Here is a 19,883-nt window from a genome sequence, read left to right as displayed (position 1 = left end):
ATGTGCCAGTCCTTTATATTGACCACACATGTATTTATACATATAAATGAGATCTCCTCTGAGACGTCTTTTTTCTAAGCTAAACATATCTAACTTTTTCAACCTGTCATCATATGGGAGGCCTTCCATTCCTTGTAATAGTCTAGTTGCCCGCCTTTGAACTGACTCTAACTTCTGAATGTCCTTTTTAAAATGTGGAGCCCAAAACTGGATCCCGTATTCCAGATGTGGCCTTACAAGTAATTTATAGAGGGGTAACAATACGTTGGGATCACGGGATCTAATCTCTCTTTTTATACACCCTAAAATCTTGTTTGCTTTAGCAGCTGCTGCTTGACATTGAGTGCTGCTGCTCAGCTTATTTGTAATGAGAATACCCAAGTCCTTCTCCTGTTCTGTAGTCCCGAGTTTACTTCCATTTAATGTATACGCAGCTATAGGATTACTTCGTCCTAGGTGCATTACTTTACATTTATCAACATTAAATCTCATTTGCCAAGTATCTGCCCATTCTGACATCTTATCCAGATCTTTTTGTAATATTGTACTATCCAGGTCAGTTTTTAATACCCTACATAGTTTGGTGTCATCGGCAAAGACTGACACTGTACTATCAATCCCATCCACAAGGTCATTAATAAAGAGAGTAAAAAGAATCGGTCCAAGCACAGATCCCTGCGGCACCCCACTGCTGACTATAGCCCATTTAGAGAATGTACCATTTATGACTACTCTTTGTTTCCTATCTTTTAGCCAATTCCTTACCCAGTTGCATATTGTGTCCCCTAGTCCTTGCTTCTGGAGCTTTAGTATAAGGCTATTATGTGGTACAGTATCAAATGCCTTTGCAAAGTCCAAATAAATCACATCAGCTGCATTAGCAATATCCAGGTTTGAACTTACCCCCTCATAGAACCCCAACAGGTTGGTTAGACACTACTTATCTTTCATGAATCCATGCTGTTTGTCAGTTATCATATTATTTTCTGCAATATATTTTTGCATGTCATCCCTTAAAATGCCCTCAAAAACTTTGCATACTACTGATGTCAGGCTTACTGGACGGTAGTTGCCTGGATCTACCCTCTTACCTTTCTTAAATATCGGTACCACATCAGCAATCCTCCAATCCTGAGGCACCAACCCTGTTACAAGTGAGTCTAAAAAGATGAGATACAGCGGTCTGTCGATTACGGAGCTCAATTCCCTCAAAATTCGTGGATGAATGCCATCTGGCCCTGGGGATTGGTCAATGTTTAATTTACTCAGACGTAGGCGTACTTCATCTTGTGTTAAATTAATTATATCGGGTGGTGGACTTTGATTTTTCACTTGTTGAATGATCCCTGGTACAGTCAGTTCCTTGGTGAATGCAGATGAGAAATGCCTATTTAATATCTCAGTCTTTTGTTTGTCCTCTATAACTAACTTGTTATTATATTTTAAGGGGCCGATACTATCCTTTGTTTTCCTTTTGGCATTAATGTATTTATAAAAGATTTTGGGATTTATTTTAATGTCATTGGCGATTTTTGTTTCAGTAGCTAATTTTGCTTGTTTGATTTCTTTTCTACATTTCCTATTGATATCTTTATACTCCTGCAATGCTATTTCTGTATTCTCAGCCTTTAAGATTTTAAATGCCCTTTGTTTTTGTTTTATTATACTTTGTACAGTCTTATTTATCCATAGTGGTTTCTTTTTATTCCTGGACATTTTATTACCAGAGGGTATACGTTTTTTACAGGACTCTAGTAGTATATCCTTAAACTTACCCCATTTATGTTCGGTATCCCCAGTTACCATGACTTTGTCCCAATCTACACATTTAAGCTCTTCCCTTAATTTGTTGAAATCAGCTTTCCTAAAATTCCAGGTTTTAGCATCCCCCCTTTGAAATGTTCTATTGAATATTATGTTGAAGCTTACCATATTATGATCGCTGGTGCCCAAGTGCTCCCGGACCTGTAGATCTGAAATTGTATCCGGTCTATTTGACAGGATCAGATCTAGCAAATTATCTCCCCTGGTCGGTTCACCTATCATCTGAGAGAGGAAATGGTCTTGAATGGTAGATAAGAACTTACAGCTTTTAGCAGAACCAGAAGATTCTATGTCCCACTGAATGTCTGGATAGTTGAAATCCCCCATAATAAGAACCCGATTACTATTATTAGCTGCCTTTTCAATTTGTTCCAGCATTTCACCCTCTATTTGTTCAGGTATGTTAGGAGGCTTATAGCAAACTCCAATTAGCATTTTTCCATTATTCCCCTCCCCATGTACATTTACCCATACTGACTCTACATTGTTGCTGTTCCCCTCAATGTCATCATACAACACAGGTTTTAGGTTAGATTTAATAAATATACACACCCCACCACCTTTTTGGCCTTTCCTGTCCTTCCTAAATGTACTATAACCCTGTATGTTTGTCACCCAGTCATGGCTTTCATCCAGCCAGGTTTCCGTAATGCCCACATCATAATCCATGGTTGACATAAGAGTCTCCAATTCATTAATTTTGTTTGCAAGACTTCTTGCATTTGCCAGTAGACATTTAATCCTATTAAAGGGAACCTGTCAGCAGAAATGTCCCCTAAAACCTAACAGATTCCCCCTCTGCAGCTCCTGGGCTGCATTCTAGAAAGGTCCCTGTTATGATTGTGCCCACTTTCTGACCAAAAAAAAGTGTTTATAAAGTTGTACCTTTTTGGCTTCGGATTCGGTAAATCTGACACGGGGGCGGGCTGCCTGATGGCCGTTATTCTGCTCCCTGGTCCTGTATGCCGCCCCCATCGCTCCTTTCCATAGCTGATGACACCGCCCACTGCTCCAGCCATCCCCGCGCATGCCCAGTGCCAGTCTCACGGGACTGAGCAGTGTGACCGCTGGTGACGTGTGCGCAGACAAGTGATTATGGACGGGACTGTGACTGTTATGAGCAAGTACCCGCCCATAATCTCGTGAGCGCGCAACCCTCTCCAGCGGTCACACTGTGCTCAGTGTAGATGCTAGACTGTATGGGCTGCTTCCAGGGATGACGTCCCTTTGTCACGTGATAGGGGCGTGTTCAAAATACTATCACGTGACAAAGGGACGTCATCCCTGGAAGCAGCCCATACAGTCTAGCATCTACACTGAGCACAGTGTGACCGCTGGAGAGGTTTGCGCGCTCACGAGATTATGGGCGGGTACTTGCTGATAACAGTCACAGTCCCGTCCATAATCACTTGTCTGCGCACACGTCACCAGCGGTCACACTGCTCAGTCCCGTGAGACTGGCACTGGGCATGCGCGGGGATGGCTGGAGCAGTGGGCGGCGTCCAGAAGTATGGAAATCAGAGATGGGGGCGACATACAGGACCAGGGGGCAGAATAACGGCCATCAGGCAGCCCGCCCCCGTGTCAGATTTACCGAATCCGAAGCCAAAAAGGTACAACTTTATAAACACTTTTTTTTGGTCAGAAAGTGGGCACAATCATAACAGGGACCTTTCTAGAATGCAGCCCAGGAGCTGCAGAGGGGGAATCTGTTAGGTTTTAGGGGACATTTCTGCTGACAGGTTCCCTTTAACACCTTTATTACTCCTAGCCTCCCTATGTTCCTTGTATGTCCCATCCCCCCCAATCCTTCATTGACCCCTACTATCTCCCTGTCTCTATCTTGTAAGACTTCTCGTTTTTCTTTATGCTGAAGTTAATTTTTTATGACATAGGCAGTATTTTTAAAGTCATTGTCCTGCTGCAGATGAAATTTGGGGCCAATCAGTCTCCTCTCCAATGGTAAAGCAAGATGGCTAAGAATCTGTTTGTATTTCTCAGAACTGAGGAAAATATTTATCCTGAGAAAATCCCCAACTCCATTTGCTGTAATGCGCTTTAAATTTGAAAGGAACCTCTGACATGCTACACTGGTGCCTGTAAACACTCATTATTGTACTGTTCTCCAGCCTTTGGATGAACAAACTGCCGTCAGCTACAGAACAATAGTTCACATTTTAGTTCATCAGTCCAGAGCATCTGCTGCCATTTTTCTCAGATTGTATGCTTTCATGCATAGTTGAATCCCTTGACCTTGTTTCCATGTCAAAGGCATGGTTTTTGGCAGCAGTTTATCCATGAAGACCACTTATGGCCAGACTTCTAGTTGCTCATGTTTTAGGGTGCACCTTTCAATTTTGAAGGGAAGTATAATGTGTTTTTCATCTTGTGCACTTAGCTTAGGTCCAGATTGCTTGTGTGCCCACAGTCAGGATGGATGGTGATGCATTTATCAACAATAGGCACCGATTGTAAAAAATTAAATGCCATGTTATGGTTCGCTGCATTTGTAATTTTTGTCTGTGAGAGATCTTGTTGATGACGTGCTCAATCTTGCCATGATCATTGAGTCTTTCTGGGATTATGCAGTATTACAAAAAGCACGAAAATTGCCATCAGTGGTTTCTCATGCTCAAAACGCATAGATAGGCCTGTGCTGATTTTAATATGTTTTGCACCCAAAACAATATATACCATATTTTTCGTATTATATGACGTACTTTTTCTCCCAAAAATTTGGGAGGAAAATGAGGGGTGGTGGATAAGGCTAGCAAGAGGCAAGGGCAATGCTGCGGATTGCTGGCTTTGTGCTGGGGGCCGCTGTGCTGAGCGCTGCTAGCGCTGTGCTGGTAGCTGCTGTACTGGGGGTTGCTAGCAGCTGCTGTGCTGGGGGGCTGCGGGCTGCTGTGCTTGGGACCGTTGACGCTGTGCTGGTGGCTGCTGTTCTGGGGCCGCTGTGCTGGGGGTTGCTGTGCTGTGCTGAGGGACGCTGTGCAGTGGGGCCGTGAGGAACGGGCCATCCTCAGGTCAGCGGTGCAGGTCCAAATAATGGTGCCCAGAGTCGGCGCGTGCACAGATGCAGCTCTTGGCCTAAGATCTCATCTGCACACGCGCTGCCTCCAGGCCATCAACAGACTTAACGAAAATGGCGCCCGGCGTTGGCGCATGCACAGATGAGATCTCGGCTTGTCATTGAGCTGACAAGCTCTTTGAAGCCCAGACCGCTGACCTAAGGATGACCCCTGCCTCACCTCACTGCCTGCAGCCCCCAGCACAGCGGCTCACAGCCCAAAGCAGTTTCTGGATCTTGCCTACCTCAAGCCACCCACAGAGAGCATCTGGGACACCTGTCGCACCATAACCCTGCTCCACCACCACCCTTGCCTCTTGTGACCCCGCACCCCCACTGCTGCCGCCTGCCTCTGGTAAGACAGAATGTCAATGTTCCTTTGTATATCCTGATGAAGGAGACGGATGTCTCTTAAACGCGTAGACCTATACACACACAATAAAGGAATCATTTTATTAATATTGAATGGAGTGTTAGAACGGCATATACCTGATTTCCTCCTCTACTGGATTTAAGACATCCTTAACACTGAATGATTAAAGCTGGAGAAAAATAGACTTTTTCTGGGATTATATAAAGACAGAAGGATTTTTGCAAGTCTATGTTCACAGAAGATTTGTATTTAGTTCTCCAAGATGTTTGGAACAAGCTCCCTGCAGAGTTTCCTTAAAAAACAGTGTGCAAGTGTACCTAAAAAAAACCACAAAGGGCAAAGGGCGGGCACACCAAATTTTGATTGGATTTAGATTCCTCTTTTGTTCCTTTACTGCACTTAGCAATTTGTTAAATTATAAAATTTATATTATATTTTTAAACAATTCTTACTTTAGAAGCATTTTTTACGCACCTGCTTAAAAGTTTCATACAGTACTGTATATATAAAGGTCTAAAAGATGTTCACATAATATCCAAAATCATAAAGCAAAAAAAATGCATTGAATGCTGTAGATTTATATTGTGCACAAATAAAAAAATAATCTAATGCAAAAGGTTAAAACAATTACAATAATATGTTGTGCAAATAAAAGTAAGCTAATAAGACTTTCGTAAAAAAATGAGAAAAAAATGGTGCTAATTTTAGTTGATTCAGCTATAGGTTCATAAACATGTTATATAACATTTTATTATAACTGCTTTACTGTGCAATCATAGAAACATAGTGAAAATGTCGCCAGACAGAGCCTTAATCAGGTTTTATCTTATGTTATCTTAAGCTTCTCTGATGCATTTCTCAAGAGTTTAGAAGCAAATCCTCTTTTGAACGTTTTGTATAAACAGATCACATTCAATTTTCTCACTACAGTTACTTTTAATTCCCAATAGTTGTCCATATGGTTAAGTCTTTGAAGCAGTGCTGTTCTGTGTGGGATTTTCAACCTTTAACTAAAGAGAAATTCAGGTTCACAAAAAAAATGTTGCTGTATACTGCTGACAGAAAAGAAATGAAAAACATTTGTAGAATAAAATAGGTTAGAATGAACCAGACCATGTGATTGATAATTGGGTCTGTTTTTATTTCCAAACTCGTGAAAGTCTATTTTGTGTTGTCTATGTAAGCAAGTCGCCTCTTCAGAGAAGAGAACGAGAACTCTAGTGCCACCTATTGGATGTAGAAATAGTACATGTTAATATACACCCTGTCAGCAGGATATCGGACCACCAACTAAATACTGTATATGAATGTAAAGCCCCTTTAATGCTTATTACATTCATACCTTTCTAGTAAAAAATGTTCCAAAGATATTCTAAGTTTTATCCTCAAGTGCGTTGGGGTGGGCACTTCACTCACTGCATTGCTGTACTTCTTCACCCTTCACCGGCCTCTGGACGATGATTGATAGGTCACTGAGGGAAGAGTGACCTAACTCCCTGTACAGGTGCAGTCATTGCTTGGTTTGTTTCATCAGAAGGGGCAGAGCCTTCCCATTGGGCTCCTGATGACGTTGCAAGATTAATGAACCAGCTTATCAGTGCAAAGCAGGAAATCTGGCTTGGCTGGGAGAGAGTCCACAACAAGGGGATAGATTCTCCTTGTGTAGAGTGTCAAGTTGGCGCAGGGAGACTTATAGGCCTTGCGTTGCTCCTTTGGGAATTTAATAGGTGTCAATTGAGTTCCTATCTGAAAAAGTTACTTGAATATTTAATGTCACAGGGGAGCATTGCATGACGATAAATCTCACTATGCCAACTTGATGCGCTCCACAAGGAGAAATGTTCCCCAAGAGATCTCTTGTCCAGAGCGCTATCCAAGCTAATCTTGAGCTGAAATCCTGGGAGCTTCCACAAAAATAGCTATGTTTAGGGTAAATAAGACCTTTTTTTCCTCATATAACCTCTTTAAGACAACCATAGATATGGCAGATAAAAGGTGGTTTTGAGCGTTTTGGGGGATAAAACTCAGCATTGTGTAACAAGGAACAACAGAAACTTAAGTAAAAGACAATAAATGTGTAAACAGAGCAGAAGGTAAATTCTACTATATGTTACTATTGGAATTGCTGCTTTCTCAAGCAGAAAGGATTCGGGTAATAGCCTAGAGGTACATTAAGAGAGGCCCTTGAATTATTCTTTATCCAGGTTCAACCCCTGAGCCATCTAAATTAGAGCCCTGTTTACTGCACTTCAAATGCTGTCAGCAGAACCCCTCACTCAGTACTGTTCTTGCTTGTAAAGAGTATTAACCATATATAAAGAATTGCTGGAATTGTTCTAAAGAATTGCACTTAAGGCCATGTGCACACACTGCGTTTTTGGTGTGTTTTTCTGCCAGAAGATGCAGATCTTTAACTGTAACCCAACCATATCAAGCTGTCCTCACAGCATTATAAATGGTGATTACTATGTTCCAGTAAGGTCTTATGTGGCACACATCAGGACCGGTCCCCCTCTGGACATGACAGATATTCTCCATACAATCCCCATCTAGGGTCCCCTGGGTGTGTAAGATTTCCAGCAGTCCTTCTGTGGAAGGGATTGTATGCAGGATGTCAATCATGCCCAGGGTGCACAAGTTGAGGATATGATGCAGAACTAGTCTGGGGTTAGACAGGTGAGACTAGTCCTACCTCATTTGCATATGCAGAGCAGCAGAATAAAAGTTAACATTAAAAGAGTGCAATGTAATTGATCTTCGTAGAACAACACAATTATCTTATTTAAGGCTCTAATTATTTTGGTAATATTAGGGGACTCTTTAAAAAAAAATACATTTTGCATACTAGTGTAAAAAGGACCTGTCATCTCTTCTGATAGATCTGTCTTAGTAAAAATATTTGTAATCCCAGTTATATTAAAATTCTAGATGATAAATTCTTATTATTCTACACTGTGCCTCAGTTATATCATGTTTACAAATTATATATAGATAATTAGCGGTTACTAGTTGGGTATAGTCTAATTAGTGCTTATCGCCATATATACATTTCTAGGAGGAATAACAGAAGAATAGCACCACACACAGTTATAAGAAACTATGCCATATATACATTTCTAGTAGGAATAATAGAAAGATAGCACCACACAGTTATAAGAAACCATGCCATATATACATTTATTGGCAGAATAATAGCACCACGCACAGTTATAAGAAACTATGTTATATACGGTAATCATTTCTAGGAGGAAGAACAGCCCCACGAATAGTTATAAGAAACTATGTCATATATACATTTATTGGCAGAATAGTAGCACCACGCACAGTTATAAGAAACTATGTTATATAATAATTTCTAGGAGGAAGAACAGCCCCACGAATAGTTATAAGAAACTATGTTATAGGCCCGCAACACACATCCGTGCCTCCGGTACGTGTTTGGTACGTTTTTGCACGTACCGGAGACACGGAGACCCATGTTATTCTATGGGTGATGGCACACACGCGTAAAATCACACAGAACGTGTGTCCGTGTGGTAAGTACGTGTGTGCGTTTTCCCGCACGGACAACATGTCAGTTTTTGGCGGTCAGCACGCAGGCACGGACAATGGTGTGTGTGTGTTTTTAAACGAGCGATCTATTTTTTTTTTCTTTTTTATTAAAGTCAGTCTACTTACCTTTTTTTCTGCTGTTCTCAGTCATACTTACATTGGCGCTCGGTCTTTGTCTTCCCCTGGCTCATACTTACCAATCCCCGATCACCAGCGCGGCGAGGAAAAGCTGTGCCGAAAATACGCGGCTTCAATTCATTTGAAAATGCCGGCCGCTCATTAATCAATCTCGTATTCCCTGCTTCCCCCGCCCACCGGTACCTATGATTGGTTGCAGTCAGACACGCCAGCACGCTGAGTGACAGCTGTCTCACTGCACCCAATCACAGCAGCAGGTGGGCGGCTCTATACTGTGCATTGAAATAAATAAATAAATAAATAATTTAAAAAACCGCCGTGCGGTCCCACCATTTTGATTCCAGCCAAGATAAAGCCATACGGCTGAAGGCTGGTATTCTCAGGATGGGGAGCCCCACGTTATGGGGAGCCCCCAGCCCAACAATATCAGCCAGCAGCCGCCCAGAATTGCCGCATACAATAGATGCGACAGTTCTGTGACTCTACCCGGCTCTTCCCGATTGCCCTGGTGCATTGGCAATTGGGGTAATAAGGAGTTAATGGCAGCCCATAGCTGCCAATAACATGTAAACAAAGCACACTGCAGCACCTGTGGTCAATGGCCGCCTGTGTGACACACAATTTGGTGGTACTGGGACGCCTGTCCAGTATCAAGGGATCACTTGACTCCACATACCATGTAAGAAAGCGATTGACAGCGTCCTCCTGAGTGCAGATTTTTTCTTTCTTTATTCCATCATAGTGCAATAAACATGCAACGTTTCGACATCAGTTTGTCTTTTTCAAGCATGGCATTGGACCTCAGCTGTCTAATATTTATACAAATGTCAATTACATGTAAATCAATTAAAAACAACCTCACACCCCCATATGCAAATTAATCTCGGACATAAACAATAGTACAATAGAGCGATCTGAAAGAGCTATATCTCATCAGGTATCAAGTACAAAACAATGTAATGCAAAATAAACTCATAGTACATACAGATATCACAGAATCGCCGCGCTTGTATATAAATCGCAGCTCCATGCTTAAATAGCATCGTTGTCATAGAGATCCAGTACCCAGAGTCCATTGTAGGCAAACCACATGACTCCCAGAGGCCAATCCAGTTATCACACTCCCATTCGTGTCTGAATGACGTCACAGGGCTCCTCCGATAGTATCGTTCAGGCTTTATAGATGTTCTCAGAGCAGTCCAGACAGTTCCTATGCGCAGACGCAGTAACTCTCCAGGGCCATCCAGACCTCATATCAAACTCCATATTCAGCGGAGATATCGTTATCTTGAGCAGCCCAAGGATGGGAAATTTCCCGTGCTTGGGATGTGCATGTTGTAATAACATGTTGAAGGGCTCCACGTTCTCTTACCCACGCACTGGCAAGGTTTACTGCATCGATGGGAGATACACGTGCACCAGCTCCTTTGTGGTGTATGTGATCTCCTGTCCTTGCGGTTTGCTGTACGTGGGTGAGACAACCATGGAGGTCCGAGCAAGAATTGGGAAACATAAGAGTACAATAAGAACGGGATTGGTTGAGTTACCTGTTCCCAGACATTTTAAAGAAAAGGGGCATTCTGTGAATCAACTACGTTTTCGTGTAATAGATAGCGTTCCGGTTCTAAGGAGGGGAGGTGATAGGATTAGGCTACTTAAGAAGAAGGAGTTAAAATGGATTTTCGAGTTGGATAGTTTGTCCCCTATGGGTTTAAATATTGAATATGAACAGGGTCTTCTCACCGACTAGGGTCTCTGATGTCTCAGTGTATTTTTTGACCATAATGTTTTTAATGTTCACTTTTGTCCCGATAGTACTGCATGAGCATGTGGACATAGGATGGTGACATGGTATGTATGATCTCTGTCCCCCTCCTCTTTCCCCATGTTCTTCTTTATTATCTCGGTCCTCTGTAAGATAAAAAAAGAGGATTTTTTTGGAGGAAATTTTTTGAAAATTTTTTTTTGATATGTGTGATCTGATGCCATATGGAAATGTGGAGTTTATAGTACATCCTTGTTTATCATCTACACAGGTTTATTGTTATCATGTTATGAGATAGTGCCATGTGGGTGAGTAGATGGTATAAGTATATCAACATGATTTTGAGGTAAAGTCTCTATATATTTTCCTCTCTAACCACGACTAGGGTACGGTCTTTTTAATATAATTGTAGACCTTGGGGCTATATTCAATTTCCTCTCTACCCACGACTAGATCACAATAGTGTAATAATATATAATATACTGCTGGAGTGACGTGAAAATATTGTTTGTTTGAGGACAGGTTTTTTCCTGTTTTTATATAATATATATTGTGACGTGATTACACTGTGCATCTCCTCTTTAACCACGACTAACGTGGTATTTTTGACTCATGGGTGTTTTTTTAGTGATGTATAATATACGTATATTGTGATATAGGAACGTATTGTGTAATTGAACACAGTTATGTATATTGATATTCTGTGAGTATGATCTGTTTATGCAATATTGAGGAGCTGGGACACATGTGCGATTTAATCAGTAACGATATCTCCGCTGAATATGGAGTTTGATATGAGGCCTGGATGGCCCTGGAGAGTTACTGCGTCTGCGCATAGGAACTGTCTGGACTGCTCTGAGAACATCTATAAAGCCTGAACGATACTATCGGAGGAGCCCTGTGACGTCATTCAGACATGAATGGGAGTGTGATAATTGGATTGGCCTCTGGGAGTCATGTGGTTTGCCTACAATGGACTCTGGGTACTGGATCTCCATGACAACGATGCTATTTAAGCATGGAGCTGCGATTTATATACAAGCGCGGCGATTCTGTGATATCTGTATGTACTATGAGTTTATTTTGCATAACATTGTTTTGTCCTTGATACCTGATGAGATGTAGCTCTTTCAGATCGCTCTATTGTACTATTGTTTATGTCCGAGATTAATTTGCATATGGGGGTGTGAGGTTGTTTTTAATTGGTTTACATGTAATTGACATTTGTATAAATATTAGACAGCTGAGGTCTAATGCCATGCTTGAAAAAGACAAACTGATGTCGAAACGTTGCATGTTTTTTGCACTATCATAGAATAAAGAAAGAAAAAATCTGCACTCAGGAGGACGCTGTCAATCGCTTTTTTACATCATAGCTGCCAATAAGTCCTAGATTAATCATTGCAAGCGTCTATGAGACACCCCCAAAGATTAACCTGCAAGTTAAAGTTAATAAACGCACACAGCGAAAAAATCCTTTATTTGAAAAAATAAACATTAACAAATACCCTCGTTCACCAATTTATTATGCCCCAAATACCCATCCATGTTCGGCGTAATCCACGGAGGTCCAGCGTCACTTCCAGCTCTGCTACATGAAGGTGACAGGAGCGGCAGAAGAACACCGCCGATCCTATCACCTCCACGCAGCAACTGAGCTGAGCCGCGCGATCAGCGATGACCTCACTCAGGTTACTCGCGGCCACCACTGGATCCTCCAACTGTGACAGCAAGTCGCCCGAGTGACAGCGATGAAGTCACAGGTGAGTTGCGGTCACGGGTGGAGGATCCAGCTAGCCGCGGGTAGTCTGAGTGACGGCAGCGCTAATCGCGCTGCTCACTTCAGTCACTCTGGGGATTAGCGGTCACTGGTGAGTCCTTCACGGGTGACCGCTAATTTGTACGTGACACAGACAGAGCCGCGGTATGAGGATGAAGTCGGGTGAAGTTCACCCAAGTTCATTCTCATCGCGCAACTCTGTCTGCCGACATGTATCAACGACATTTTACCACACACACGGACATTACACACGGACATTTCACGTACACATACACCGACATTCCACACGCACACACGGACATTCCACATGCACACACGGAGTGCATACGCCATCACACGGATGTCATACGTACCGGAGAAACTCCCCAAAAAAACGGAACATGGACCCGAAAAACGGACCGTGTCACACGTACGTTTTTTATGCGGAAGTGTGTTTTTGGCCATATATACATTTCTAGCAGGACTAATAGAAAGATAGCACCACACACAGTTTTAAGAAACTATGTTATATATACATTTCTAGGAGGAATAACAGAAGAACAGCACCACACAAAGTTTTAAAAAAGGATGATCCAGAACTGCTGTTGTAAGAAATACAAATATTTACTTTGTATTTGTATTGGATTTGCTACATCCAATAGGTAGAAGTAGAGTTCATGCTCTCATTCCCTCTAAAGAGGCTGTTTGCCTGGCTTTAAAGTTTCCTTATGCCCTTGAACCACATTCAGAGGCCTCACATTCAGATAAATAAATTCTACTGCTTTGCACTGATGAGAGGCAAACACCTGTAAACACGTCTGTAAATTAAGCTGGGTTCACACACAACAACAACGACGTCGCTGTTACGTAACCATTTCCTGTGACGTAACAGCGACCTTAGATGATCGCTAGTAAGCTGTCAAACATGTAATTTTAAGCAGCGACGGAGCAGCGATCTTAGCGACCTCGACGGTCGTTGTGCGGTGTCACATGTGTCGCTATGCGACGACTCAGACCTTGATAGAGGCGTGGTGTTTACCCCTAGACATGTTTTGCGTTGCCTCTTTTCACGCCCCTCTGTTCCGATTGGTGATTGCTACAGCGGCGCCTGATTGGGTGACCGTGCCAAACAAAGGAAGACGCAGTAGTGCTTTCATTCATTCTATGCTTTCAGTCATTCTATTTCATTTGATTCAGATCTACAAAGAACGACACACTAGCGACACCAGACAGAGAATCTACTACGTGGAACAAAGAATGGAACTTAAAGAATGAAATCACTGTAACGCCTTCGGCAAGGTACCCAATCGGAACGCTGTTGTAACCACCAATCAAAGTCGTAGGGGCGTTGCAAAATACACCGCAAAAACACGCCCTTGTCCTGACTTCAGTCCTACGTGACTGCCTTCAGCGTCGTCGCGACCGTCGCTGCTGCGGTGTCAAACACAAGGATGCTGAGCTTATCATCATGGCGCAGCGGGATAGCAGCGATCAAAAAATGACCTGGAACCTTCAGGAGCGAGCAGCGATTTCGCAGCAGGGGTTTGATCGTTGTTATGTGTCACACACAGCGACGTCGCTGTTGAGGTCGTTGCTACGTCACAGAAAATGGTGACTTAGCAGCAATATCGTTGTCGTCGTCGCTATGTGTGACACCACCTTTAAGTGTTTGGTTTGGCTTCTTATCTTAAGTCAAGGATCATTAAAAGGTTAATATTGGCTTTTAGGACTGCTACATCCAATGAGTGGCGCCAGACCAAGTCCTCTTCCATTGATGAGGCAATTTGCATATATTTACTTAAATACACGTGTCAGGAGTGATGACAGTTCCTCTTTAACTTTATTAAAAGTTTGGATAAAATGTCATCCGGAAGGTTAGAGTCACACTGACATATTTCTGCAGCAATTATGTCACTAGAAATTACAGCTAAAAATCACTGCAAAATCTGTCCCCATGGATGTGCACTAAATGTTATTGGAGGATGTCACACCAGTGATTTTCCTCTAGCGATCGGCTGGAAGCTGATGCTAATAGCAGTTTAGCCCAAGGGAGAGGACACTGCTGGAAAATGCAACTGAACTGAAATAAATGGTATCTGACAATTACTTAGCACACGGAGGATATTCAATGCTGTGAAAAAAGCAATTGGTGCTGCTGATATTTTTTTTCCCTAAACTTCAGATCACTAAAGAAATGTTCAATGTTTCGAGGGAATGAGGAAAAATAACAGCTCGTAAATGATTGACTGTAAACAAACAGAATGAGTGTACATTGCGAGCGGCTCCTGCTGCAGCTGGACCAACGTGATATGCATGCAGCCATAGATTATTCTTAATATAATCACTGTCTAAAAAATGTCGTCTTAATTATTTTTCACGCAAAATACAGATCAAGAAATAAAGTTAATCGCTGTCACGGCAATTCATAATGCATGATAATACTGGATAGGAGACAGCAATGTGTCACAGCTGCCCGAGTGACCAACAGTATTACATCATGATGTATACTCAAGGCAGTTTTCCTTCATAGGATCTTTGTTAGGGTCTCTTAGAACAGTTTTCTAATAAATTTCATATATAAGAGCATGTCCTCTGGGAAATATCCCTTCTCTGCAGCACTTGTTCCCTCATCGTTCCACAATGTGTGTACACATGTCATATTATACACAGCGGGTGAAATAAGTATTGAAAACATCATCGATTTTCTAAGTAAATAGATTTCTAAAGGTACTATTGACATGACTTTCTCACCAGATGTCAGTAACAACCCATCCAATCCACACAGACAAAGAAATCAAACTATAGATGTCCATAAATTTAGTTATGTGTAATAATGAGAAATGACACAGGGAAAAAGTACTGAACACGCTTACTGAAATGTATTTAATACGTTAAAAGACTTTGTTGGTGATAACAGCTTCAAGACACCTCTTATATGGAGAAACTAGTCACATGCATTGCTCAGGAGTAATTCTCGCCCATTCTTCCACACAATCCCCCTTCAAATCCTGAAGGTCTCTTGGGCTCCTTCTATGAAGTCTGAGGTTTATGCCTCATTCACAGGTCCATCCTTCCAGTACGGCTGTGTGGAGTTACAGTTCATTGAGGGAACCATGAATGCCAACATGTATTGTGACATACGCAAGAAGAGCATATCCCCTCCGTTCTGAAACTTGGCCACAGAGCAATATTCCAACATGCTAATGACCCCAACACTCCTCCAAGACGACCACTGCCTTGCTAAAAGAACTGAAGATAAAGGTACTAGACTGGCCAAGCATGTCTACAGACCTAAACCCTATTGAGCATCTGTGGAGCCTCTTCAAACAGAAGTGGAGGAGCACAAGGTCTCTAACATCAACCAGCTTTGTTCTGTAATCATGGAAAAATGGAAGAGGATTCCAGTGGCTCCTGTGAAGCTCTAGTGAACTACATGCCCAAGAGAGTTAAAGGTAGTGCTTAAAAATAATGGTGGCCACACAAAATAGTCACTCTGGGAACAATTTGATCATTTTCACTTAAACGTGTACTGGCTTTTGGTGCTAATGGTTTTGACATTAGTGGCTGTGTGTCGAGTTATTTACGGGCACACCAAACTTACAGTCATACAAACTATACACTGACTACTTTACATTGTATCAACATTTTATATCTTTAGCAGTCCCATGACAAGATATAATAAAATATTAAAAATAAAATGAGGGTCTGTACTCACTTTTGTGATCTACTGTATATAGGGGCTTATAATGTATTTAGGAGAGTGAGGGTTCTCATACTACATATAGGTTGCTATGTGGGAGCTCCATCTATACACCCAGGGGTTATGTGGGGGGCTCAGATATGTGAGGGCTCACACTAGATATAGAAAGGCTATATAGGGGCTCCTACTCTAAATAGAGAGGCTATGTGGGGTTTGCTCATACTGTATATATGGGTTATGTGTGGACTCATATTGTTTGTAGGGAGCTGTGTGGGAACTCATTCTATATAGGAGGGCTGTGTGAGGGCTCATCCTGTATGTAGAGAGCTATGTAAGGGCCCAAACAAACAAACAAACATTCAAACACAGGGAAATAAAACAAGGCACTTGCCCTCATTCACCATATTATTCAATAAGAAAAAAAAAAAGTACCAGCTAGTTCAATGTAGTGCTTGAATTGTGATGAACAAAGTCAATGGAGCACTGCGCTGACACTCCATAGAGTGCTAGGCTTAGGCTGGAGTCACATTAGCATTTGGCATCTGATGCAACAGCAACGGATGTGACATGCTAATGACCCCCGGCTCAGGCGGCTGCGAGCTTGAGCCGAGTGTCATGCGACTGTGACCCGATCTTGCGATTGGGTCATAGCTGCGAAGGAGAGGACGGGCGCTGTGGAGGAGAGGGAGGGATTAAATCCCCCCATCTCCTCCATTGTCACTCTGTGCGTATTTCGCACTCCACTTGGATAACATCCGAGTGCAGTCAGATGTTTCTCTCGCACCAGCCCCAATCCATGATGTTCCCACTTCCAAACTTCACTGTTGGTATGAAATTTATGGGTGCGATATGAAATGACTTGGCAGCCAAACATGGTGTGTATTATGGCATCCAAAGAGGTACATTTTTGCCTCATCTAACCAGACTATATTCTGCCAGTATTTCACAAGCTTGACTAAATGTTGTTGATTCGAACAGAACACAGGTGCCTGGAACAAGTGGCTGGATACCATTGCTAAATGTTGTTGAGCAAACTTTAAATTTGCTTGAACATGCTTTATGTTCAGCAATGGGGTCTTGTGTGATAAGCATGCATACAGGCCAAGGGGGAGTGCATTACTTATTATTGTCTTTGAAACAATTGTACCTACTGATTCCATATCATTTCTGTAGCTCTCCACAGGTGGTCATTAGCTCATGGACAACTCGTCACTTCTCTGTCTCAAATGTTGTGGGGAGCACCTCGTCATGACCAGTTTATGGTGAAATTATATTCTTTCCATTATTATAAACCCAACACTGCTCACTGGAACTTTCAATAGTTTTGAAATTCCTCTTTAACCAATACCACCCTTATGTTTTTCAACAATAAGGTTGCAAAGGTCTTGTGAAAGCTCCCTGGTTTTACCCAGTATCAGATGTTTCTTGTGTGACACCTTGGTAATGAAACCCCTTTTTATAGGCCATCAGTGAAACTGGCTAATATTTTTTACTAAGTAGCAGGATTGCTTTTTCATTATTGATATATTTCAGCTGGTGTCATGACTTTCCATGGCTTTTTGCACCTCTTTTTCTTTAGGTGGTCAATACTTTTTACCCTGTGACATTTTTCATTATTATTACACATCACTAAACTTAAGGACAGCTATGGTTCATTTTTATGTCCATGTGGATTCGATTTCTAAAGAGAAATTCATGTCAAAAGCACCTTTAGAAATATATTTACTTAGAAAATTGGTGACCTGTTGAATTCTTATGTCACTGGCTGTATATGTGTGTGCTTGCATACTAATAAAAAAATCATTAGGCATAGTATTCCAGTGATTTGAGAGCATGACTGCAATGACAGATTCTCATTTACTAGTAAAGACCCCGATAGTCCAGGTAAGGAAAGGTATACCTTGTTCCTAAAGGGGCCTGTAGAAATTAGGGATCTGGTAATTTAAAGAGAATCTATCACAAAGTTCTTGCCATCTAATCCAAGAGACGTATGATGTAGGGGCACAGACGCATATTCTATAGATGTGTCACTTACTGGGATGCTGGCTGTAGCTTTATATCACAGTTTTATCAGCAGGAGTTTATTACTAGAGGACAAATAAACCTTTTGCCAAGTAGTGTTTCACATTCATGAGCTCTGTGTAATCCCAGCTCCTCCAATGAGTAACAGCTTTATATATGTACAATGTGCATAAGCAGAAAGCTGCCTGTGGTTGGGAGAATGTTATAACTTATATCTGTATTTTGCATGTAACCCCTTCTCATATACAACACCATGGAATCAATGGTGCTCTAAAAATAAAATAATAATAAATAATGCGGATTTCACATTAGGTAGTAAAAATGTGAGGACAGATTCCATTTAATCTCTTCACCACCTGGCAATTTTTCATTTTTCGTTTTGATTTTTTCCTCCCTTTCTTCTAAGAGCTATAACTTTTTATTTTTCTGTCAAGATAGCCATATGACGGCTTGCTTCTGCGGGATAAGTTTTACTTTTGCATGACACCATTCATTTTGCCACATATTGTACTGGAAAACAGGAAAAAAAATTCCATGTGAGCTGAAATTGTAAAAAAAAGTGTAATTCCACTGGTACATCCAAGGTCGTAAACAGATTAAATCAGAAAAAGAAAAAAAAACAAAAACTATGTACAGTTTGGTATGACAGTAATCATACTGACCTGGAGAATAATGTTGATGTATGTTATATATGTTTATGATTATGTATGATAATTTTTACCATACCATGAATATCTTAAAAACAAAATCCAAAAATTAATGGGAGAATTAGATTTTTTTCACCATCTCATTCCAATAGGAATGTTTTTTTTTCCATTTCTTCAGTACATTTTACGATAAAATTATTTGCATCATTCAAAACTACAATTTATCCAGCAAAAAAAAAGCCTGTATATGGATATTTTTATAGCTCTCAGAAGAGAAGAAATAAGGAATGTGTAAAAATAAAATATTGTCCATTCCTAAAGGTGTTAAAGAGTTATTCCCCTTAAAAAAAAACCAAAATTACTTTCTGATCATAGAGAATCTGTCAGTTTGGAACTCAACCATTTCAAGATGGTGGCACTCGAACTTAGAGAACAGGGCTTTGGCGCTTCATCTTGGATGGAGCAGAGTGGCACATGCTCGGCTTTCGCTCAATTGGATTGCTGGAAATAGTGAAGAATCAAATTCAGCTTTCTTTGGTAGTCCTGTAGAAAATTAAAGGTGCTGCTGAGCTCAGTTAGGGTTTCAGAGGCTTGACCTCAGGATCACTTGGGGTCCTAGCAGTCAAACCCTGGTGATCAGCAGAGTATTTTTAAAATTTTCATTCAGCAAACATAAAAATAAGCAGCATGAAGAATATTTACACCTTGTATTAATCTTAAAATGACCCAATGTTTTCCATTTCAATGAGAAGCAAATACAAAAAGGATACTGTTCTCTGTGAGCTGGATTTTCTCTCCGTGCTCATTGTACATCTCAAGACCATTCAGACCGATGTAATAAGGATCACCCCAACTGGTGAGAAGTTGAAACTGGAAGATAACTGGACACAGTTTTAAGAAAAGGAGAACTTTGTGATAGAAGCAAAATCTTAGTGCTTGGAAGAACAGACTACCGGGTGTCTTGGCCCTAAGTCGTATGCAACAAGTAAACTACAAATACAAGTGCATCTCAATACATTAGAATATAATCAAA

The 19,883-nt window shown here is 41.4% G+C and overlaps 1 protein-coding gene across 2 annotated transcripts in view; it reads right to left on the bottom strand.

Annotated features, from left to right (window-relative positions):
• KATNIP (katanin interacting protein) overlaps positions 1–19,883 on the bottom strand; it is a 379,833-nt gene that overhangs the window by 77,198 nt on the left and 282,752 nt on the right. Inside the window, exon 23 of one of the 2 annotated variants that reach the window (XM_075317875.1) lies at positions 19,621–19,731. The exons of the other annotated variant lie outside the window; for it this stretch is intronic. Within the exon in view, the coding sequence (XP_075173990.1) occupies positions 19,621–19,731 (111 nt within the window). The remainder of the gene's footprint in view (positions 1–19,620; positions 19,732–19,883) is intronic. 2 annotated transcript variants of the gene reach the window in all.

This window comes from Anomaloglossus baeobatrachus, chromosome 7 (genome assembly GCF_048569485.1).
Source record: "Anomaloglossus baeobatrachus isolate aAnoBae1 chromosome 7, aAnoBae1.hap1, whole genome shotgun sequence".
In the NCBI taxonomy this organism is placed as follows: Eukaryota; Metazoa; Chordata; class Amphibia; order Anura; family Aromobatidae; genus Anomaloglossus; species Anomaloglossus baeobatrachus.
This window is presented reverse-complemented; position numbering and strand designations above follow the sequence as displayed.